This window comes from Cynara cardunculus (assembly GCF_001531365.2).
Source record: "Cynara cardunculus var. scolymus isolate 2C chromosome LG 3, CcrdV1, whole genome shotgun sequence".
In the NCBI taxonomy this organism is placed as follows: domain Eukaryota; kingdom Viridiplantae; phylum Streptophyta; class Magnoliopsida; order Asterales; family Asteraceae; genus Cynara; species Cynara cardunculus.
This window is the reverse complement of record NC_037530.1, coordinates 39,155,100-39,180,594: the sequence shown is the minus strand read 5'-3', so window position 1 is coordinate 39,180,594 and position 25,495 is coordinate 39,155,100. Positions and strand designations below refer to the sequence as shown.

At 35.0% G+C, this 25,495-nt stretch overlaps 2 protein-coding genes across 2 annotated transcripts; both read left to right on the top strand.

Annotated features, from left to right (window-relative positions):
* The first annotated feature begins 6,762 nt into the window (after positions 1-6,762).
* Positions 6,763-16,346, top strand: LOC112508917 (WD-40 repeat-containing protein MSI4-like). Its single transcript, XM_025113768.1, has 15 exons — positions 6,763-7,058; positions 8,208-8,271; positions 9,257-9,343; positions 9,467-9,529; positions 10,704-10,769; positions 10,879-10,953; positions 11,564-11,639; positions 12,303-12,510; positions 13,254-13,335; positions 13,577-13,650; positions 14,185-14,296; positions 14,394-14,468; positions 14,551-14,618; positions 15,822-15,921; positions 16,013-16,346. The coding sequence occupies exons 1-15, from the start codon at positions 6,925-6,927 to the stop codon at positions 16,109-16,111; spliced, it is 1,383 nt and encodes a 460-aa protein (XP_024969536.1). The 5' UTR covers positions 6,763-6,924; the 3' UTR covers positions 16,112-16,346.
* A 3,581-nt stretch (positions 16,347-19,927) lies between these two features.
* Positions 19,928-25,419, top strand: LOC112509276 (transmembrane 9 superfamily member 7-like). The gene is made up of 7 exons (XM_025114143.1): positions 19,928-20,083; positions 21,681-21,845; positions 22,010-22,119; positions 22,329-22,437; positions 22,525-22,637; positions 23,248-23,398; positions 24,024-25,419. Exons 1-7 carry the CDS (start codon positions 19,970-19,972, stop codon positions 25,179-25,181), a joined length of 1,920 nt encoding a protein of 639 aa, XP_024969911.1. The 5' UTR covers positions 19,928-19,969; the 3' UTR covers positions 25,182-25,419.
* The last annotated feature ends 76 nt before the right edge of the window (positions 25,420-25,495 follow it).

Genomic DNA, 25,495 nt, shown 5'->3' with positions numbered 1-25,495 from the left:
TATATATATATATATATATATATATATACATAGTTGGGTTTACGTGAGACCGGTCTGTTTTTGTGAGACCCGTAAGACCAAACTTTTACACTTGAAGTTTCACAGCAAAATGTTGTGAAGGTAAAAAAAGTCAAACCTTCACAATGTTTTACTGTGAAGCTTCAAGTGTAAAAAAATTGGTCTCATGAAAACATGTTGGTTTCACATGATCCCAAGTATGTATGTATGTGTATATATATACACACACATGGGGTTGAGTTTTCGGTGAGAATGGTAAAAAAAAGTAAGAATGTATTTATACTCTTTGATCAATCCTAACTAAAGAGTTCTATCACATCAATTCTCTTATAAAGCATAATTCATTGGTTGGTTTGAGATTAAAGGTGATCAATTATCTAGATTTCTTCTTACGTTTATCGCTTTAACTCTCTATGTATATGTATGTGTGTGTATTTTAAATACAAACCATGTAATTTTTTATAAACCCTGCAAACCAAATTTGGTCCCTTGATTTCGTGTATTTTGAATTTCTTTTCCTTTTCCTCAACCAATTCAGTTGTGTTAGCCGGTCTAACATTTTGTTATGGGCTGGCTTCGCTAAAGGCGGATATCAATCAGTTGTAACGTGGGTGATGGTAAATTTATGAACAGATTTAATATGCATCACTAATCGTTTATACATATTTAAACGTTAATTGATAATTTGTAAACAATTACCAAACAATTACATTTCATTTTGCACTATATCATGATAGCTTTTTAATCATTTTGACCACTTAATAATTCTACACCAAATCATTCAGCAACCGTCAAACAACCCTAATTTTATTTAGTTCAAATATAAAGTTGTACCTGACTTATAATAACTTATAAACCTGATCTCGTAAGTATCATCTATTAACATTTACCATAATTTATGTTTTACGTTTAATGTTTAAAAATAAATAAAATCAACAAAAAGTCAACGTTGGACAGACTTGTATGCATTTGTATAATCAAAATTCATAAACAACAACCAACAACTGTAATTTTGGATTTGATGTATTCACGATTTATAAGCATACGTTACTCTAATAAAACGAGCGAACTACATATTTAATCATTGAAATTTGAAACTTTTGCTCAATCTGCGTATTCAAGAGCTGTTTACAAAAACGTTTATCGTTAAAGTCATCATTCTTACTAATCTTATATGGGAAGATTCTTGACCATCAAAATGGCTATCATATGCAATAGTCTTATCTACCAGGGGCCGTTTACCTAAACACTTATCCGGTAAGTACTTACAGGTAAAATCCAATATTATCGCTTACTTGTCGAGTAAGATTTTATTCACTAAAACGCATCATATGCAACAATTTATCCCAGTAAGCACTAACCATGGTGAGAGTCATTTTTCTCACTTACCGAGTAAGACTCTCGATTATTGCATTCGCTCTTATTGGATAAGATTTTTAATCTTTGGCATATATATCTGGTAAAATAAAGTGACTTGGTAAGCGCTTACCCGGGTAAAAGTTTGGTAAACGACACCTAAGTGTTTGTTGGTAAGAATCTTCGCACTCATTTATCGCGTAATATTCTCGTTTCTTACTTTGTATTTTATCGAGTAAGGGGCCGTTTACTAAACATTTTTTCGGTAAGCGCTTACCAGGTCACTTTACCTTATTGGATGAACATAACTGAAACCTTACCAAATAAGAGCGATGACAACAACCAAGATTCTTACATTGTAAGTGCTTATTGGATAAAACGTTATATACAATGTCGTTTTAATAGACTAATAAGTGAAAGTATTGATTCTCGACGGTAAACGCTTACTGGGTAAACGTTGAGTAAACCGCCTCTAAGATTTTAGGCATTTATTATGTTAATCCAGTAAAATAAGTAACCCGTATTAAAAAAACGTATTTATTTTTATCTTTTAGTTGAATTTTTAGACCAATTTACAGATCAAGCAATTGTTGAAGGACTGGATTTGTAATTTATCATAAAAAATAAAAACCACGTTTAATTAATGGGAATAAGATTCTAAAGTCTTTTTATTTTTTGAAATACTTGTTTCCATGTTTTTAATTTTTAATAGTTATATTAAGATGTAATATCTGAATCATTAATAGGTGAATCTTGTCTGGCAAAAAAACATGTCTCTTAATGGTTCTAAAACTTTGTGAATGATTTTGTATCCAGGGTCTCTCTTAAACATTCAACACCATAATTTCATTGTAAACAATTACTGGACAATTATATTCCATTTTGCATTATATTATAAGAGTCTCTTAATCATTCTGACCGTTTAACCCATTCTGCATCATATCATTCAACAACTGTGAAACAGACAAACAACCCTTGAGACTTACTTTTTACATTCTTAATGTATAATTTGATCCAATCTTAACATTAAACCGTGAGATCACTAAAAACCAGTGCATCATGTGTTATTACATATGTTTTTTCGTTTATGGCTATAATTTAATGTAGTGATTGACATATATTTATTTCATAATGTGTTTAATTCATATGTATTCGGTTCACAATGTGTTTACATGTATTATTTTCTTTCACAAAACGCCAAATAACTTGTGAACCGAGTACATGTGAAACAAATATATGTTAATAAAAACATTAAATATTATAATTTGTTTAAAAAAGAAAAATTGCATGAAAATGTAACGTACACTAACTTGACTCTTATTTTAGGAAACGTACTTTCAAAACTTTTCTTTTCGTACATAAGATGTACATTTTTAAACATTTAAGTACACATGTAACCGGTTAAAATATTAATCGGTTAAACATGTTGAAGCATTAATCAGTTAGATTAAGATATCCATGTCAACAAATAATACTGAGTTGAATACCACATTAAGTCATTACTCGCCACATCAGCATGGTAACCAGTTAATGCTTCAACTGGTTACCCGGACACTTAAATGTTTAACATTTTACATCTTAGCTACCAAAATTAAGTTTTAAAAGTACGTTACCCAAAATACGAATCAAGTTAAAGTACGTTACCTTTTCATATAATTTGCAAAAAAAATATGTAACACATAACCTTAAAATAAAAATTATCACAGATCTTACAAATTTTACAGTTCTCAGGTGATTAAATCCTTCTAACACCAGCTATTTATTAATTTACACCAAGGTGTTGTTTACCAAACGCTTACCCAGGTTAGCGTTTACCAAGTCACTTTACTTTAACGGATGAATATGGCAAGAACTAAAAATATTACCCGCTAAGAGCGAAGACAATAATCAAAAGTCTTACCCGGTAAGTGAGACGAGAACTCTTACCATGGTTAGCGCTTACCGGGATAAATTGTTGCATACAATGCGTTTTAGTGAAAACAAAAATCTTACCCGGTAAGTAAGCGATAGTATTGAATTTTATAGGTAAGTGCTTACCGGATAAGTGTTTAGGTAAACGACCCCTAAAAATTCTCACAGATCTTGTAAATTTTACAGTTCTCAGATGATTAAATCCTTTTAACACCAGATATTTATTAATTTACACTAAAAAAAACCCTCATATCTGATCATGTAAAAAAAAAAAGAGAACACAAATCCAATAAATATTGAGTAAATACTGTTATTAATTATTCAAGCAGATTTCCATTATTATAAATTTATTATGAGAAATCATATAGTACATATTAATTGTGATGATATATAATCTTTAAATGCTCAAATGCACAATTAATGTACTTGATGGTTTCAAAAGTACATCATTGTGCTATTTCTAGTTTTTATTTTTACTTTTTTTATTATATGTATTATAGAGCAAATTACATTAAAAAGTAACATACTTTAACTTGATTTATATTTTGGGTAACGTACTTTCAAAAATTTCATTTTGATGCCTTAGATGTAAAGTTTTCTATATGAGACACCCATCTTCGGTCTCTTTATAATTTTTTGTTTTGATGTTCAAATAATTAATATTGGGGGGTAAATCGCTCATTTATGTTATTCAGACTGTTGATTCAAATAAAAAAAGTAAACAACACCCATTTATCCAGAGAGACGAATTTATCGGGACAGACAAAATTATCCATACATGATTTAATAAAAGATTTTGTGAACATCCTCTGAGTTTAAATATTTCCAAACCGTTATAATTGGATCGTAAAAATGTCGCAAACCGTCTTATCCAAATAGTAAACACTCCAAACTGGAAATCTGTAATCATAACAACAATCACAGTTACAACAAAACCAACACTTGCCAAACTATCGATTAGTTCCAAAACAATCGACCATCAATTAATCGTCCAATTATCATAGATTTAAAGCAATGAGAATACGACTCGAGCATACACTAAAATAATACACATGATTGTTATATCATAATAAACAATCAATTCGACGCCATTTAAAAATAATAATTTGAACCACAAGAGTGGTGTTGGATTGGTCTGAGCTTGGACTCCAAAGGTCAAAAGTGTTTAGATGTCACATGTTCGAATCAAGGAAGAATAAAAATCCCCCTCGTGGCCATAGAGATTCAAATGTGGCGACTCCATACTACCAGCAAAGCGGGTGATCGTCCTAGGATTAGTCGGCTCACACCAGGGGTGTTCAAAAAAATCGTTGGACCGCTCAAACCGGCCGAATCAAGTCAAACCGAATCTTTTTTGGCGGTTTGATCTGGTTTGAAAAATAACAAAACTGGACGATCCGGTCTGCGCTCTGGAACCCTTTTTGGGCAGTTTGGACCAAATCAAACACCAAATACATATAACACACACGCACACATATTAGTATTAGCAAACCCAACTTTTTTAACTTATGGGCTATAGCCCAAATCATTAAACCCAATACAAAGCCTAACATTTAACATAATCAAATCCAAATGAATCGACGCCTAAAAATCCCTAAGCCTGTAAACATATCGACACATTTGATATTGACGATCTCCAATTTTTGAAATATCTCAATAACTCTATCAATCTATCCTAATCCATTGTTTGATTTCAGCGCACATCATCAACACATCAACCAAGTAATTCAACTCTTTCCTTCAAGTTTTTCGATTCCAAACTCAATATGTTCAAGTTCATTAAAGGCCCAACCACCTAAACCGGTCAGACTACACTGCCTTTTATGGTCTGGTTTGACCGGTTTGGACACTTGATGTCAAACCGCTCAGTTTGAAAATTCTATAAACCGCCATTACGGTTTGGTTTGTGGTCTAAGGGGTTAGATCGTCCAAACCGGACCGCAAACACCCATAGCTCACATAGCGAGTTGGATATCCATGTTAATAAAAAAAATAACAATTTGAAGATGCCAACCAATGAGAATATCATGTACCAACCAATTATAACTGGTATACAAAATCTTATACAGTGCAACAATAAATCATAGTTGGTCTCAGTTTAATTCACACCATCATTTTTTCAGTTGATACTATTTTATATCAATTTAAAGTTACGTATATGAAAACTTGCGAGTTTGTTCAAAGTTCGCGTGAGATTTTGAGTTTATATGTAAAACATGTCATGTTCAAGGGGTTTTCAATTGCAACAAGTAAACGTAAAAATAGCCGAAAGCTTAAACAAAAAAGTTGATGTTATGATATTTAATATTCAATATATCAAAAATACAAAAACTAATAAATAGTTAAATAAATCAGTACGACGTACCATGGTACTACCATGATACGTGTAAAATCCCCACATCAATTGGGAAAAGAACAAAAGTTGCCTTACAAGGGACTGAATACCTCGTCTATTAGACGCGTTTTAAAGTCATAAATCAAAGTACTGACAAAACGGATAATATATGGTTCAGTTAGTTTGAGATGTTACAAATTGTATCAGAGCCAATAGCCAGACACAGGGGGTGGACCCCACATGGATAGATACAGTGGCACAAGTCGTTGCTTCGTAGTTCTGTTGCAAGGGGGGCATTTTACGTTTTTTAAGGATGTCACAATATAGTTTTTGAATCAAAGATACTAACACAATATTTTAATGGCTAAGATGGTAAATGCTCATGCCTTTGTACAAAAGACGTAGGTTTGAGTCCCCTGATCGTCATATTCGTTGTTGTTTTATACACCTCCTGTGTTTTTAAAAACATACGTAGATCGGACTCAAAACATGAGTTTTTTCTATACAATGACAATAAACCAACCAACAGATCTATATTAATATTGTGAAAAAGATCAAGTATTTTTTATAGTCAAGTTGTGCCACTACTTGATTTTTTTCCCTGGATATGTCTTTGACTGATATGCTGGTGAGGACGATGGGCTCCCAAGTGAAGTGAATTGTAAGATTCAACATCGGTTGGGGAGGGGAACAAATGTTGTCTCATACGTTTCTTTAAAACCGTTAGTTTTGGTGTGTACAAAGCAGACCATATCTCGTATGGCTAGCTTGCGATGTTACAATACGAAACTCCTAAAGTTGCTGAATGGTTTGGTGTGGAATGATTAAGTGGTCAAAATAATTAAGAGACTTTCATGATACAGTGCACAATGAAATATAATTGTTCGGTAATTGTCTACAATGAAATTATTTGCTGAATGGTCAAGAGAGACCCATGATCTAAAATCATTCGAGAATTTTTAGAACTATTAAGAAACCGAATTTTTTTACCAAACAATATTTACCTCCTAACGATTTAGAGACTGCCTCTTAGATGTAAACAAACCCACCCTGATACTATATACAAACCAACTATAATTGATACCTATTTAATGAGTAATATTGTTATATATCAATTGGTCTGGCTATGGTACAAAATTGTCACCAATAAGTTTTGAGACCTAGATCATGACAGCATCTTGATTCCAAGGTTAGAAAAACCAAACAACATTCGAGTTTTTGCAACTAAGAAAACACTCTCTTGCTGGATTTCACCAGTACTGTAGAGCCAGAAGAGTAGGGCAGTGTAGTTAGAGAGAGAGAGAATGAAGGAAAGAGGCGGGAAAGGAGGAGGTCAGCCGTCGGTGAACGAACGATACACACAGTGGAAGTCTCTCGTTCCCATTCTCTACGATTGGCTCGCTAATCACAATCTCGTTTGGCCTTCTCTTTCTTGCCGGTTCGTACAATCCCTTTACATTCTAGGGTTTTGTTTTGTTTTGTTTTTCTTTTCCGACCGATTTGATTTGAGCTACATTTAATCCACTGGTTTTTGCTCAATTTCATCAACTGTAAATGTGTTTGGTGATTAAAGTGATGCAATACTTCTGAATTTCAACTTCACATTTTCAATCCGTACTGTGTTATTTGTAAGATCGAAGTAGGCACAGAGTGGAAACGACGAACTTGTTAACCCCTATCTGTCTAGCTTTTAATATATGTAATTATGTAGGCTTTAATACGTTATAATTAGGGCTATTTGATCCGATTACTTCCCTTTTTGCTGTTTTTAGGAGATGATATTGTTAGTTTGACATATTTGATCAAAAGGTTGATTGCTACAACCCGACCCCCCAATATGAAACCCGCCCCCTAGCAGAGGGGTTAAAGCCTGCCTGTCTCCGGCAGGATTCAAAATTGAACCCATTTGTGTATTTGAGCAAAGCCAGTCCACCCCTTTGCCACCTAAGATATTCGAACTTGAGTTTCGTAAAACTTACTGTGAAATCCAATTGCCACCATTAGGGTTTTGACTGAAGTATTGACTAATCTGTTTATGTATTAGTGGATCCAGAAGAAAATTCTAAGAGGAGGCAAAAATTAATTAGCATAATATAAAATAAAACAAAATTTAATCATAAAAAGTATGGTTTAATAGTTTTTTTGCAACACCCAAGTTGTTTTTTTCTTCTTTTTTTGTGCTGTTACCAAAAATTAGAAGAGAACCAAAAAGATTCGACCATGCAACCTACAATGCCACATTGCAATGATACCACAAGTAGTCTGTAGTCACTTTTTGTAAAATTAGGGAGCACACACTAAATTAAAACGAGTGCACTTTTAAGACTCGTAAAAAGATTTCCACTATGTCAGCATGATAGAGCGGTAGCACAGGCGCCCCTCCCTCCTTAAATACGCCCCTGTTTTTATGTGAGGCCCCTGCCTATTTTATGCTTTAAACTTGTTGTATGCTTGCTGAATTCCTGAGAAACATCATAGATACATTCCATGTAAGTTTGTTTTGCTGATAATTTGGGGAGTTATATATATATATATATATATATATATATATATATATTACTCACATTGGCTTTTGTTTTGTTAATAGATGGGGGCCGCTACTAGAGCAAGCTACATACAAGAATCGCCAGCGACTCTACCTCTCAGAACAGGTGAATGATGTTTTTAAGTATATAATATTTATATACGACAAATTAAACTCACACACTTTTCTCTTTTGGGGAGGTTCGAACTCTTGACCAATAAGAATGTTGGTTATAAATTCGGTAGATTTACATCTGACAGCTTAGCTGAACAACTTGAAAGGAGAAAATACAGCTAGAGGTGAGCATCAAATCTTAGAGCATCTCCAACAGCTATGTTAAAGTAGATAATTTAGGGAGTTAGGAGCTTTTTTTGCTCCAACAACTATGATAAAATGGAGAAAAAAAGAGAAAGGAGGTAAAAATGAGAAATCTCTAAAATTTAATACCGAGGAGAGAGAAATATTATTTTAATATTTTCCACCAATGAGGTTGAATGTATTATACTTTTTTTATAAAGTTTCTAAAAAGTGTATTGGGATAATAAATTTGTAGAATATATTAATTATATAATTAATGCTGGAATTGTTAAAATAGAGTAGCTCTTGGAGTTGGATGTAATTTTTTTTATAATTTTTGATTATAAATTCTCTATTTTAGAAAAAAAATTATACATAGATGTTGGAGATGCTCTTAAGTATCTTAGGACCCACTCTTTTATTATCGTTTTTTGGGTGACCATGGGTGACTGGCCGGCTGGTGCACCCCTCGACTAATTCCAAGGGACCTTGGAGATAACAATCAGGAAAATACCCAATGGTAGATTCGAACGTGCGATCTACGGGGAAGAGCCCCAAGGCCTAGCTTTTATTTGCCAATCGAGAACCAGTAGGATTTTATTAGGTGATTTGTCAATTATGTTAAGCGTAGAATATAAAGAAACAAAACCTTTTCATAAGAAGAAAAAACTAGTTCGTGAGATAAAAGGCCGTCATCTTTAACTGTTAATCATTCCAAAATTTGTGCTATTATCCCACATGCAAACGAGCGTTGGATAATAAACAAAACGTTTCGCATTTATTGTATTGTCTTACATTCTTAAACCTTTTTCCAGACCGATGGTAGCGTTCCAAACACGCTCGTGATAGCAAATTGTGAAATTGTTAAACCAAGAGTTGCAGCTGCTGAACATATAGCACAGGTAAGTCCCCACATTAGTTTGAAATTTGTAGTTTATGGTTCTGTTTATTTTTCTTACATAAACACTAAATTTTGATTTCAAATTTTTGTTAATTTATTTGACTAACGACCACTGGTGCTGTAGTTTAATGAAGAAGCACGATCTCCCTTTGTAAAGAAGTTTAAAACCATTATCCATCCTGGAGAGGTAATCATTCATGCATCTTTTTTTTGATGATGTTCTTCATAGACCAAGATTAATTTAACCGAGTTTGTTGAAGTTGATTTGTCAATCCACGTATGGAGATATCTTTAAAAATAAATGGATGGTATAAGGTCATGTTTGGCAGCCACAAGCCAACTTATTTTTTGAAAAGCCTCGTTTAGATGGTCATAAGAGAATCTCCGAGACTACAACAGCTATGCTAAAATAGGATTAATCTGGTGGTTTTGGAGATTTTTTTTGCTCCAACAGGTATGCTATAACGTATGCTAAAATAGAGAAAGGAAGAGAGAGAATCTATAATTCTTCAAAATTGGAGTAAGAGGGAGAAATACTATTTTATTAAATGTATTGAATATTTTAATAATATAATTAATGTTAGAATCTTTAAAATAGGATAGCTGTTGGAGTACGATGTAGTTTTTTTAAAGATTTTGACCTTTGATACTTCATTTAGAAAAAATATAGCATATATGCTCTAAGCGAGCTTATTGAAATGCTACCAGGAGCTTTTTGCCACTTTTTTCTTCCAATTATGCCCCTGATTATTATTAGTTGTTATTTATTGATATTAATCAATATTAATTGTAAATTATAAATTATAAATTATAATTAATATTACCTTTTAAAATTATGAATTAAGATTAATTTTTAGTTATGAATTAATATAACTTTTTTTCTTTCTAAAATTCCTATTTGGTTACACAAATCCACATCTATAATTATGTATATATATAATTATAACATTTATAATATCATTAATTTGTTTTAGTTATATTATATATGTTAGAATTGATTGATTTTTTTAAAGTGTCCTTGTGGGTCCTTTTACGTTTCTCAGCTAGCTTATTAGCTATTTTTTTTGCTAAACTTGATTAGTTTATTAGCTAGGCTAGCAGCTAGCTTATCTGCTAGTTTGCCAAACATACCCTAAATGAAAGTGATTGCATATGCGTTCAGGTCAGGGTTAAAACTTATGTCATAAATTAAATATACAAGCATTTTATATTGCATACAACACCATGAATTCTTGCTCCAATTTTAGGCAACATGCTGTAATTAGGATGATTGGCGTGGTCGCTAATTTCTCATATAAAACAATTATCGAACTGCCTCAAAACTATTTTATTAATCACATATTTCTTTTTCCTTTGGGAAGGTAAATCGGATCAGGGAGCTTCCTCAGAACAGCAAAATAGTAGCCACACACACAGACAGTCCCGATGTATGCATTTTTTTACATGTTTCACTTTTTGTCCATATTTGGTTAGTTTTGATGTATAGTTCGATCAATATGACTTTATTCCTCTTTGTTTTTTCCCCTTGGAAACCAGGTTCTTATCTGGGATGTTGAAGCTCAGCCCAATCGCCATGCTGTCCTGGGAGCCACAGAGTCCCGTCCTGATCTGGTGGGTCGTTGTAGATAGTCATATATACACGGTTACTGCCTTTTTGTGTTTTTGCCTTACTTGCTCTGTGTTTGTGTGTGTGTTCTGCCTACCTTTTGTATGTTTTCAATGTACCTACTCATTACTTTTTGTAAAGTATATAACATTTTATATATGACAAATACTCACTTCTCACATTTGGTGAGGTTTGAACCCTTGACCTCCTTGGAGGCTGGGCTCTACAAGTAACCTGGGTACCAATGGGCCAATGGCCCTTTGGTACTTCTTATTTTTCTCGGTCCATGTTGATGATGTGCCAGTCTTTGTTCCTTCTATCTGTTTGCTCACACTCTTGCACAAGCTGGGGGGTTTTCACGGAAACAACCATTCTACACTTTTGGGGTAGAGGTCAGGTATGTGTACATCTCAACCAACTCTACTTTCCAGTTGGAACTTTTGTCGATTTGGTTTGGTTTTATCTTTCCGTCATGCTGTTCTTTGTGCATGCTTCTTTATTGTGATGTGGAGTTGTGGATATTTTTAGTCATGTGGGTTTGTATAATTGTTATTTAACATTTTTCTCGGTTCTCAAGGCGGAAAGTTGATTAATTTTACATTCTTCACCTTGCAGATCTTGACCGGTCATCAAGAAGATGCAGAATTTGCTCTTGCTATGTGCCAAAGCGAACCCTTTGTACTCTCTGGAGGTGATGCTTTGTATTTGCAAAACTATGCTTTTGGGTTATGGTTTTTGATGCAAATATATCGGAGTAGTGTTGGGTTACAACTTACAACAATCTTTCCTATAATATAGCCAGATAAGAAACAAGGATCAATGTACTCCCTCCGTATGAAAATAAGTGTCTAGTAGATAATGACACACAGTTTTAGACATGAATAATTATTATGCTTTTTACTTGACCAAAAATGACAACTTTACCCTTGATAGTGTCCCCTTCTTTTACAAACCCAATAATTCGTACACAAACTTACGGACCAGTTTACATGTATTGTTCCATATGTATGCAACAACACGTATGGAAATGCAGTGTTTGTAAAGTAGTGTTTTGTATGTGAAACTTTCAGGGTTGTTTTTGCCCCACACAAAACAGTCTTGAACATTTCACATATGAAACAACACCGTACAAACACTGCATTTTCACACGTGTCATTTTATATGTAAAACAACACATAAAACTTGTTTGTAAGATTGTATGATTTAATGGTTTTGTAAATGATTATGTGTCTGATTATATATATATATGTATATATATCTGGGTAGCTCCTTCACTTGTATTCTTCCGAGTTCTGATTCTCAAAATAACTAATTTATTTGATGTACTTAATCGAACTTTCTGTTGTTCTGGCAGGCAAGGACAAGTCTGTTGTGTTGTGGAGTATTCATGATCACATCTCCACTTTGGCAACGGATTCCGGAGCAACGAAATCTCCGGGATCTAATGGCGGTAAAAGCCCGAAGGCTGATGAGAAACCTACTGAGAGCCCTAAAATTCAAGCAAGAGGTATCTTCCAAGGGCATGAAGATACTGTGGAGGATGTTCAGTTCTGCCCTTCTAGGTATCTTGATACTGTCTTTATGATGTGAACATGATTTCTTGTAGGGATATCCACAAAAATAGACAAAATCGCAGACACCATAAAATTGCCAGCTTTTTCCGAACTAGCTCAAAATAGCCACCACTTTTGCAAAGGCCCATCTTTTCTGCAAACTGTAGTTTCATTCAGAATTTTGTTTTCAATTTTCGGGACCTTTCACAAAGAATATTGGCACGAACCTAACTTTTTGTGAATAGTACTTTTTGTCAGTTTTTTTTTACATTTGGGATTTTTCGCAAAAAGAATTCTCAAAGTCAAAACCCTATTTTTTGTGAAATTTACATTACAATTCTTTAAAACACTATTTTTTTGGTAAAAGAATGTGAATGGGAGTGGTGTCATAAATGCATTCTTGAAATTATGAGAGTGTTAAGTTGGGTTGTGCCATATATGCATTTTTCTCTCTTTAGTAATTCCAAGAATGCATTTATAACACCCTCCCATTCTCACTCTTTGATAATACTGATTTTTTTTTTGCAAAAAGAAAGAGGATTTTGTGAAGTTCATGAAAACCGAGAAAAAAGTCTTACAAAAAGTAATGTTCGCGAAAAGTTGGGTTTTTGCGAAAATAATTGCTAAAATTGTGGCTATTTTGTTGTGGGTATTCCCTGATTCTGGCTATTTTTGTGATTATCCTTTTTCCTATCCAATGGTTATGGCGAGTCTAATTGGTTTGAATTCTATTATATATGTGGTGAGTGAAGTGCACAAGAATTCTGTAGTGTTGGTGACGACTCTTGTCTTATTCTATGGGATGCGAGAACCGGGTCTTCTCCGGTTGTCAAGGTGATCTTCGCATCTACTTTTTATAGGAGTTTTCATCAATTCGTGCTTTATTTTGTGTGGGCAAAGAAGGAAAACACATTCTAAAACAGCAAAGATTCAATTTTGTATTTGATTAGTACTCCAATGTACAATGTATGCAACAAAGTAGCACATCTTTAACGAAACTGCACACCAATGTGTACGGCGAACTAATATTTGGTTTATAACATATTTTTTAAGCTTATTTTATTATTCTTTGCAGGTCGAGAAAGCGCATAATGCTGATCTCCATTGTGTTGATTGGAACCCGATTGATGAAAATTTCATTTTAACAGGGTAAAACGCACATATATTGTCTTTTGAGGTGTTATTTATTGCATTTGCATTGTTGGGGCAGGTTCATTTGAGGACCGTAAACATTTTAAGAACCAACTTTTCATGATGAATATTGTGATATATATTTGTCGAAGAATATCATGAATAATGAAAATGTATGATATTTATGATAATAATATTCATGAAACCAGAGGGCCTTTGGCCTAGCAGTATTTGGGTTACCTGTAGAGCCCAACCTTTCAGGAGGTCAGGGGTTCAACCAACCAAAGGTGAGGAGGGTGTGTAAGTTCATTTGCCGTATATAAATATTATATATTTAAAAGAAATCATGAATATTTAGGTGTATTCATCATGAATAATTCATGAATAGTTGGTTCTCATAGTTCTCAAAATATTTACTATTCCTAAATAAACTTTCCCCTATGCTTGTTTATTGATATCCATTTAAGATAGTAAAACATATTTTGCCAGAATTGTAAGGAATTAAGCAAGGGGGTAAACGTTTCTGAGCCCAGTAACTATTTTCTTTTTCAGGTCCGCTGATAACACTGTTCGTTTGTTTGATCGTCGAAATCTTACTTCTAATGGCGTTGGATCACCCGTGCACATATTTACAAACCACAACGCCGCTGTCCTTTGTGTACAGGTATTCATTTTTTCCAGAAGTTTTTACCCTTTTCACCATTCCGGATTATCAACACTTCATTCAGCAAGTTACATATATACACACATACATATTTCAGTGGTCTCCAGACAAATCGTCCATCTTTGGAAGTTCGGCTGAGGATGGTGTCTTGAACATCTGGGATCACAATAAGGTTGGTAACAATATATTAATCATCATGCGACATTTAAATTTGCAACACTTTATCGTCTTTTAAGCGTATTGTTCGTGTGCAGATTGGTGAACGCTCTGGTCCTGCCTCGAAATTTGCACCAGGCTTATTGTTCCGTCACTCTGGGCACCGGTACAAAGTTTCTTTCATTTGCTTAATATTCAATATAGCGGATCACACACACCCCCTACGTTTTTCTTCGTAATTTGCTTTCACATTATGACATCTTAGCAACGTAAAAGAAAGAGAAAATTGACCTTAAGCTATCTAAAGATTATTGGTCAAAGTACAAAGGTGGATATTGCAAACTTGTCGGTGCATCTTCGACGGTTTCTCCATAATTTCACTAAAATAGAAAAAATAGAAGTTGAAATCTTTAAAAAAAATTATATTCAACTGCAATTGTAACTCCATTTGGGGGATTTTAGCATTAATTATATTATTAAAATGTATAATATATTTAATGCCCCTAACCAAGTATTTATAAAATAATAAATTTTAGAGTAATTTATGTTTTTCGTCCCTATGGTTTGTTTAAAGTTGTGATTTTCGTCCCGGTGGTTTATAAATTGTGTTTTTTGTCCATTGGTTTGTAATTCATTGCTATTTTCGTTTTTATGATTTTCGATTTATTATTCTTTTGGTCCTTGTGGTTTACAATTCTTTATAGTTTTGATCCCTTATACTTAAAGGTAGGAATTAATCTAGGGACTAAAATAGCAATGAATTGCAAATCATAGGGATGAAAGTCGCAATTTCTGAACCACAAGGATGAAAATCAAAATTATTAATAAACCACAGGGATGAAAATCATAATTTACTCTAAATTTTATGTTCTCGCTCCTCCAAGGTTTGTGTATATCCTACCCTCCAGACCTTATCTTGTGTGGATATAATGCATTCGTGTGGTTTGGTTTGATTTTTATATAGGGGCGAACCCACTATGGTGCATATTCGTTTTTCCGTCATAGTGTGAATTTTCTTAGCGTCGTGAAAGGTGCCACCACATTATTTTGTTGGATGCAACCGTATATTTCTTGAAACTACAATAATAACTGAAGGATCTCTTGGTAGAATTAGTTTGCACGGTCTTTTCTCCTCTTTCAGACGCTGGTTCGAATCCAATATGCATCATTTTCTTAGTTTTTTAGCTTTTAATTTCAGGTTTATTATATTTTTAAATTTTTTTGGGATAAAAGACTCGAACACAGGACCTCACATACAATTATGATTTTGTAAAAAATATCTGTAGCTTCGTTTTTTATAGTCAAATGGTACCACCACTTGAAAAAATTTCTAGGTCCGTTATGAGTGGAAGTTGTGGTATGATTTCAGGGATAAGGTGGTTGATTTTCACTGGAACTCACACGATCCATGGACGATTGTGAGTGTATCCGACGATGGTGAAAGCACCGGTGGTGGTGGAACGCTACAGGTATGATCTTACTACGTTCTCCAAAACATATGAATCTTATTTGGTGATCGACCCCTTGAAATCAAACATTTGTATGGATGAAAACATGCAGATATGGAGGATGATCGATTTGATTCATAGACCACAAGAGGAAGTCATCAACGAGCTCGAGAAATTCAAATCTCACATCCTAACTTGTTCATCTCCGTAGGGTATAACTCTTTGAGCGTTGAATGTATCGTGTTTTAAGTTCCGTTTTAGGGTCGGGATTTGGATCATGTTTTATATCTTTGTAGAAACACACTCACTTGTGGCAATCTTTGCCTTTAGGACACATTTGGTGCTCTATTCATCTTCATGGTGTATTTCCAGTAATCTTCTGTAATATTCCAGACTAACCGTACTAGATTTTGTCCGTTTATAAAACAACAGTCGTTTCCCTCCCCAACCGAGGTTTTATAAGACTATTTATTAACGTTGGAGAGGGTTCACAAAACGGACCCTCGAGAAAATATCGAACCGAAAACGAGTTCTATTTATTTGAATCGCTTTTGTCCGTGATAGAAATGATGTGTAGAAAGTTTCGTGGCAATCCAACATGAATCGAGTGAGTTTCAACGGCCCACCTGATACACGTTCCTTCAGATCGACATGGGCTAGGCCTTGAAAATTCTAGGTACAGAAACGGGGTTTTTCAAGTTTCTGCGGATACAACACTATTTACTGATGTTGGAGAGGGCTCATGAAATGTTTCGCGGCAACCTAGAACGGTAGGTCATTTTGAATGAGAAAAATACAACGAGGTTCCTTTGCGCTTGGACCAAACGGACCCATCAGAAAAAAATTGTAGTAAAAATGAGTTTTATTTATTCGAATCAGTTTTGTTCGTGTTATAAACAGCTTGTGGAAAGTTTCATGGCAACCCAACATGAATTGAGCGTGTTTCGACGACACACACATTCGTTCACGAGCAACGCTTTGGAAACTTGAGGCATCAAAACGGTTTTTTAGTTATTTATGAATGTTTTGTACACGGTCGGTCTGAATGAGAAAATTCTATGGGATTTCTTTGTCCTTGATGTATCGGCTAAAAAATGGGTGTTACGCTTAAACATGTATAACTTATGCTACGAGACTCATTTAGGCCCATGACCAGTCAAATCGGGACTTGGAATGAAGAGCACGCCACGCCACGCCACGCCAGGGTAGGAAGTTTTGTGGTAATACAACATGAATTGCACGAGAACGGGTTTTTTCAAGATCTTTCTGCTGGAAAACTTCTCATTAGCATTGCAGATGGACCACAAAAATTTTCATGGCAATCCGGCACGGTCGGTCCGGACGAGAAAAACCCAAGGGTATACCCTTGGTGTATCCGACAAAAATGAGCGTCGCATTTAAACATGCATAACTTTTGCTACGGGATTCCGTTATAGGCCCATGACAAGTAAAATCAAATCTTGGAACGAGGAGCACGCTATGGTAGGAATTTCGTGGTAATACAAGATGAGTTGAGTGAGTTTCGACGAACTACATGACGCACATTCGTTCGATTTGGCCAATGCGCGGCTCCATAAATTTCTCGCATGAGGACGGTTTTTTTCAAGTTCTAACCGGTGGAAAACATCTCATTGACATTGCAGATGAACCACATAAATTTTCATGGTAATCTGGCACGGTCGGTCTGGACAAGAAAAAACCCAAGGGTATACCTTGGTGTATCGACAAAAAATGGGTGTTGCGCTTAAACGTGTATAACTATTGCTACGAACTTCATTTTAGGCTCATGACTAGTTAAATAAAAGCTCTGAATGAGAAGCACGTTACAGTAGAAAGTTTTGTGGTAATACAACATGATTTGAGTGAGTTTCATTAAATAGCATGCCATGGGTAGGAAGCTTGTGGTAATACAACATGGTTTGAGTGGGTTTCGACGAACTACAAGACGTGCGTTCGTTCGATTTGGCCAATGCGAGATGACTCCGACAGTTTCCGGCACGAGAACGGTTTTTTCAAGTTCTTTCTGGTGGAAACTTTTCATTGACATTCTAGATGGACCACAGAAATTGTCATGGAAATCCGGCACGGTCGTTCGATTTGGCCTTTGTACCTCGACCAAACAGACCCTTTGGAAAACATCGGATAGAAAACGAGTTTTATTTATTCATCTCACTTCTGTTCGTGTTAGAAAAGACACGTGAAAAGTTTCGTGGCAACCCGACATGAATTTAGCAGGTTTCAACGACCACACAATACACGTTTGTTCGAATCAACATGAGCTAGGCCTTGAAAAATTTAGGTACGAAAACGGGGTTTCTCCGGTTTTCTTTTTCCTACTACAACGCTATTTATCAATATTGGAGGGGGTTAACGGAATTATCGTGGCAATTTGGCACGTTTGGTCCAAATGAGAAAGTTTAATGGAATTTCTTTACTATAGCCTTTGTGTCTCAGCCCCCGCCCCCCCGGGGGAAAACATCAAACCAAAAACGAGTTCAATTTATTCGAACCAATTTTGTCCATGTTAGAAACGACTTGTGGAAAGTTTCATGGCAACCCCACATGAATTGAGAGGATTTCAACGACCCGTACGGTACACGTTTTTTGGGGTTATTTACCAAACGATTATTGAATAAGCGTCTAACGGGTGTCAGTTATCTTCTCTTCTGGATGCATATAACAAGTACCTAAAATATGCCAGATAAGTGATAGAGACGAATTTTACCCAATAAACGCTTATTTTGCAAAAACGCTTACCGACAGTCTATTTTGATGATCAAAAATGATACCCGACAAGGTAAGTATTTGGTAAATAACCTCTTACTTCTAAAAGCGGAAATTTCGAACTAAAATAAAAGAAGCCGTTTTTTTATATGGTATAATATGTCAATTCTATGAAATGGTTAGAGAAATTTAAGGGGTTGTTTGTTTACCTTTTAATAGTTCTATGCAGAGGCAACATCTGAATCGTTAAGAGGTGAATCTTGTTTGGCAAAAAAAAGTCTGTCTCATAATGATTATAAAACCCTCTAAACGATTTTATATCTTGGACCTCCCTTAACCATTCAAGACCCTAATTCTATTCTGAATAATTATTAAACAATTATATTTCATTTTGTACTATATTGTAAGAAGGTATTTAATCATCCGATATTAAGGGGCCGTTTGGCAGTTGCTGTGCAGAATCATTAAGTGGTCCAAATTATTAAGAGGCTCTCATGATATTGTGCAAAATGAAATATAATTGTTTGATAACTGTTTACGATGAAATTAGGGCTCTTAATGGTTAAGAGAGACCCACGATACAAAATCATTCAGAGGGTTTTAAAACTATTAATAGACAGATTTTTTTTTTGCCAAACAAGATTCACCTCTTAATGATTCAAAAATCATTTTTTAATAAAACGAGTAAAAAGTAAACAAACCATTCAACAACGGTCAAATAGTAATTAGTTCACATTGCAAGCAATTTATAAATCTTATTTTCACTTTATTTTCTTTTTAGCGCGAAGGGCGGTCCACGGCGTCGGTGTCCATAATTTGTATTATTATTTTAATTTAATTTAATTTTATATTTTAGCGCAGATAACGAAATCCAAGAGGAGACTGGAAATAGCAAATACGAACGTGGAATTACAAATCTGAGGGCGTCTATAATTTAAGAGTAAATTACGTTTTTAGTCCTTATGGTTTCTTGAAAATTTCTATTTTAATCCTTATGATTTTAAATTGCGATTTTCATCCTTAAAATATATAATTCATTGTCTTTTTCGTCCTTATAATTTAAACTTTATTAATTTTTTCGTTCCGTGATTTACAATTCATTTTTATTTTAATTTCTTATACTTAAAAGTAATAATAAATCTTATGAACGAAAATAGAAATGAATTAGAAATGATAGGAATGAAGATTACAATTTCAAAACCACAGGGATGAAATCTGTAGTTTTTAACAAACTACAAGGACAAAAAACAGTAATTTACTCATAATTTAACGTCACACGACATCGGCATTTTCTTCTGGTTCCTTCCTGCACTCGATCAAGATCTGTCTTTCACTCCGATCGAAGATGGAGTGGAGCTCTAATGGATTACTCCTTACGCTCTTCATCTCAATCGTCTTCTTCATTTCATGTTCTGAATCATTCTATTTGCCTGGCGTTGCTCCTCGTGATTTTCAAAGGGTACGTGATCTCGATTATTATGGTTACAGGTTGGATCTAATCGCTGCATTTTCTTCAGATTTAATTTGTTAAGATCGACGTTTATTTATGTGTTTAACCAACAACGACTTGGATCTATGGTTTTGGTTTTACTTAACGGTTGTAGTTTTCGTATCGCTTATGATCCGTATGAATCTAGTTTGGATCTAGGGTTTTGGGTTTTACGTTGAATTAAGCTTTTAGTATAGTTGTTTGTGCTTTTGTTGTTGATTAGTTTTCGGAAGGTATTGTTTGCATTGTGCTATTTATTCTCTTCCAAAAGAGTCTGTTTAAAGGCAATTTTTTGGACATTGTGAACGTATAATACAAATTAGGAAGATGATTTTTCGTCGAGTATGTAAGAAAGGAACCGTAATTCAGTATCGTCGGATTTATTTGATGCTTAAAATTTGAAATAGGACTTAGTTATGAGATGAATAGCGATCGAGATGTGCACTTTGCTTTCGCGGGATGAATGGAGTACTTTCATCGATGTAGCAAATCTGATTTGATTTTCCGTTGGTGATTAGTATAACCACAGTTGCTGTTGGTTGATCTTGTCAGATGATGCTAATTTTTGCAATGCTCAAGAGATTTTTGTTTTAAATGGCAGTAGATCTTATGGAAAAAAACATCATAATTTGCTCAATGTATACTGAGGTATGTTGGGATGATCTGCATGATGCAGCAGCTGTTTCTGTTGAGTCTATGCGTTAGTTGTTAGGTGTATTATGTATGCATTAGTTATGATGCAAGTCATCTCGAGGGTTCAAATGCATCCAAGCAATTGGTATCCGATTGAAGCATAGAAATAGATTYGCGTCGCCTACTTGCTGAAAGCGCAAATGGAATGGCCCGTTCATGAATTTTATGAAGTTTCTTAAGACCTTCACTTTTGAGTTCATGAATGAATGAATGGAACCCAATCAAGTGTTGTGAACTGCAGATCAATTCATTGATAAGGGATGCTCAAGTGCTGTAGAGTACGGATCAAATAAGTGGGAAGAAACGGTTTAGTTGGCACTTATAATTTTGGTTGACCACATAGTTTTGACATGTAACTGGTAGTGGGTGCTCTAAGGATTTGTGAGAAATTGAGTAAGTATGTTCCCCTCACTAACTATAATCATGTCTCAACTCTATGGACAGGATTGTCCATGTGATTAAAAGCTAATTGTCCTGATAGATCACAGTACTATAGTCTATGTAGTGTTTGTTGTTTCTTTCATGAATAACCAAAGTTTTATCTGTCCTTTCTATTATGATGCTCTAAAAAAAAGGCGAGGCTTTATTTGATGAACCCAAATACCTGTTATTTCATGTCCTTGTATATAATTATCGAAATCTTACATCTAGGTGCTTGATTTATGTTCTTATGTTACCTTATAAACATGGGAATTAAAATGCATCCGGAATTTGTTTCAACTTTCTAAGGTTCCTATATCAAATTGAGAAGCCTAGTTGGCTTCATTGGTTTATCTTTCTGCCTTTTATCTTACTATTTTCTAGTTTCTGAAAGCTTGTTGATCTATTTTAATGTAACAAGTTTATGTCTAATACTATCTGATCCTTGTACCAGGGAGATCCTCTTCAAGTCAAAGTCAACAAGCTATCTTCTACGAAGACACAACTTCCATATGACTATTATTACTTGAACTATTGTAAGCCCAACCACATACAGAACAGTGCTGAAAACTTGGGTGAGGTGCTAAGAGGAGATCGCATAGAGAACTCAGTCTATACGGTCTGTATCTGTTAACTTTTTCTAACTTTCTAATTCTTGGCAAGGATTTTAGTTGTTAGATAGAGCTGGGGGAAACACTTGAGAGAACACTATTTGTTCTATTATTTCCTCTCGTTTCTCCCTTGCATGTTTTTTATGATCTAAGTTTCTAATTTCCATTTCAGTTTTCAATGAGAGAGGAGCTCCCATGTAAGGTTGGTTGTAGAGTAAAGCTTGATGCTCAATCTGCAAAGAACTTCAAGGAAAAAATTGATGATGAGTACCGGGTTAACATGTATGTGACATGCTTATCAAACCCTTCCATATTTTTATGGCACATATCAGTTTCATATCCATTGTACCCGAGTAGTTGCTGATGCTACATGGTAGTTGGATAGGATTACTCAAATTCAGTAACTTTATGGTTTTGAACATCTTTACAAATGACTGTTCCTAAATGCATAATGCCCTGCATAACTTTCTTTTGGATGATATGCAATGCAGGATTTTAGACAACCTCCCAGTTGCTGTTCTTAGACAAAGAAGGGATGGTACTCAGTCAACCACTTACGAACATGGTTTTCGTGTAGGGTTCAAAGGAAACTATGCTGGGGTGTGTTTTTTAGGAAAAAATTGCACTCAACCATTTGTTTTGATTTTTAATATTGTCAGGAATTTATTCTTTCATTTACTTTTCCAGAGCAAAGAGGAAAAGTATTTCATCAATAACCACCTGAGCTTTAGAGTCATGTATCACAAGGACCTTGAGACTGATTCTGCTCGAATTGTCGGGTTTGAAGTTACTCCAAACAGGTATTTGATTCTCATTCCTGCCTTATGTGTGGCCACCTTTTGTTGTAGTTCATTGTCTTTTTTAGTTGATGTGTTGGGAGGATTTTAGTACGTACTTCATTGAAATTAACGACAGCTTCTTGAACATCATCTTGATCAAACATGGGGAAAAACTTATAATGGCTTACAGTATCGAACCATCCTGTTTACCTTCTCTTGATATAGTCAAATGGCAAAGTTGATCCAGCATTACTTGGCTAGTCTTTGCTAAATCTTTTTCTCGAAGTGTATATACACACATAGCCGAAGGATCGTAAGAGAGTAGGAGTTAAGGTGAGAAGCGTAAGAAGGGATCTGGACCCTTGTATGCACATGTGCATGTCGTCCAGATAAATGGTAACCAAGTGTTACTCAGTTTTTCAATTTTTTAGGGTTTTCCCCTGAACCTCTCTACATATATACACACGAACACACACGGAAAATACGCATGCACACTCCTTAACTTTTGGTGATGTTTGAACCTTGACCTCCTGGGATGATGGGTCGGCACCGCTGGGCCAATGGCGCATTGGTCTAAATTGATTGTCTTTCATGCAAATCTCTTAAACTTTTCCCCTAACTTCTTCTATAGTATCAATCATGAGTACAAAGAGTGGGATGACAAGAATCCGCAGTTGACGACATGCAATCAAAATACTAAAAATATAATTCAAGGAAGCACGGTGCCACAGGAAGTTGATACAGACAAGGAGGTGGTATTTTCATATGATGTTACTTTCAAGGTATGATTTAATGAAACCCTAGCACCCTGTCCTTCTACCATTCAGTTGGCTTATACATTTTGCCCTTTTTATCTATGCTATATTATAATGCATTCAGCTAAAAGTCTTAATAACAACTTATTAAGCATTGGGTATTGCCTAGTAATGCATAATCCCTTAAATTTCCAGTTTACTAAAAGCTCTTTAAACTCCATAAAACTAATTAATAACCAAAACCAACTAATAAACATGGTGAAATACAAAATAATTATTAATCCCTACTAATACGATATTTTTGCATCATTATCCATAAATTAAAACTAAAATAATTTACACCTTTATATTTAAATCTGAAGTATTGAAAGTATATCAAGATTTTGAATTAAACAAATTATATCGATAACGAGAATTTTAAATCTTTGATTTGACATCATTATTGACATATAATCATTGGGTTTTTTTACTGGATGTCTAAATTAGCAAGACATGTTCAACCGGTACTTGTAATTTCTACTTTATTTACACATAAATTTCGGATTTCTTCTTTAAAGATAAATTATACTAATATTCCGTTCTCGATCTATAATAAAATTTTGCATCCCGTTGCATACAACTAGTCATTATTTATGTTTGTCAATTTTGGCAGGAGAGCGATATCAAATGGGCATCGCGTTGGGATACTTACCTCCTTATGTACGATGATCAAATCCACTGGTTTTCGATAATAAACTCGCTAATGATCGTCCTCTTTCTTTCGGGAATGGTAGCCATGATCATGATGAGAACGCTTTACAGAGATATTGCAAACTATAATCAATTGGACACACAAGATGAAGCCCAGGAAGAAACCGGATGGAAACTTCTTCACGGAGATGTTTTTAGAGCTCCTGCAAAATCCGGCCTGCTTTCTGTTTACGTCGGAACCGGTGTCCAAATCCTCGGAATGACACTCGTAACTATGATCTTCGCGTTACTAGGTTTCTTGTCACCCTCCAACCGTGGTGGACTTATGACGGCTATGGTTCTTTTATGGGTGTTTATGGGCTTATTCGCCGGTTATTCCTCCGCCCGCTTGTACAAAATGTTCAAAGGCACAGAATGGAAGCGGAACACACTGAAAACTGCATTCATGTTTCCCGGTATCTTATTCGCAATTTTCTTCGTTCTCAATGCGTTAATTTGGGGCGAGAAGTCTTCCGGAGCCGTACCTTTCGGGACCATGTTCGCTCTTGTTTGCTTGTGGTTTGGGATTTCCGTACCCTTGGTCTTTGTCGGCAGTTACTTGGGTTTCAAAAAGCCGATTGTGGACGATCCCGTAAAAACGAACAAGATCCCAAGACAAGTGCCGGAACAAGCCTGGTACATGAAACCGGTTTTCTCGATCCTAATTGGCGGGATTCTACCATTTGGGGCTGTTTTCATCGAGCTATTCTTCATTCTAACCTCCATTTGGCTGAACCAATTCTACTACATATTCGGGTTTCTATTCATCGTGTTTGTGATATTGATCATCACATGTGCGGAAATAACGGTGGTGCTGTGTTACTTCCAGTTATGCAGTGAAGACTACCATTGGTGGTGGCGGGCATACTTGACCGCCGGTTCGTCCGCCGTCTACCTTTTCCTCTACTCGATCTTCTACTTTTTCACCAAGTTGGAAATTACAAAACTCGTTTCCGGGATTCTGTACTTTGGGTACATGTCGATTGCTTCGTATGCCTTCTTTGTGTTAACGGGTACGATCGGGTTTTACGCGTGCTTATGGTTTGTACGAAAGATCTATTCATCTGTGAAGATAGACTGATGATGTAAAGAAGGTGATGGATGGTATATGAATATGAAGGGAGAAAGAGAATTTGGCAAATGAAATTGAAGGTGAGATGTAGCAGTAGTTGCATTGAATTGCAAGAGGGAGTGTAAACGATTCACATATGAATATGCGTAGCAGTAAAAGAACATGCCTAATTTGCTAGTTTCTTAGATTAGGTCTGTTTTGTTTTTCTCCTCTCCTTTTTCCAATAATAATTATTATTAATTTTTCTTTTTTTTATTTTAATTGTTTACAGAAAAATCAAATTTTAAAAGGGACTTTTACCGCATATTTCAGTTTATTTATGC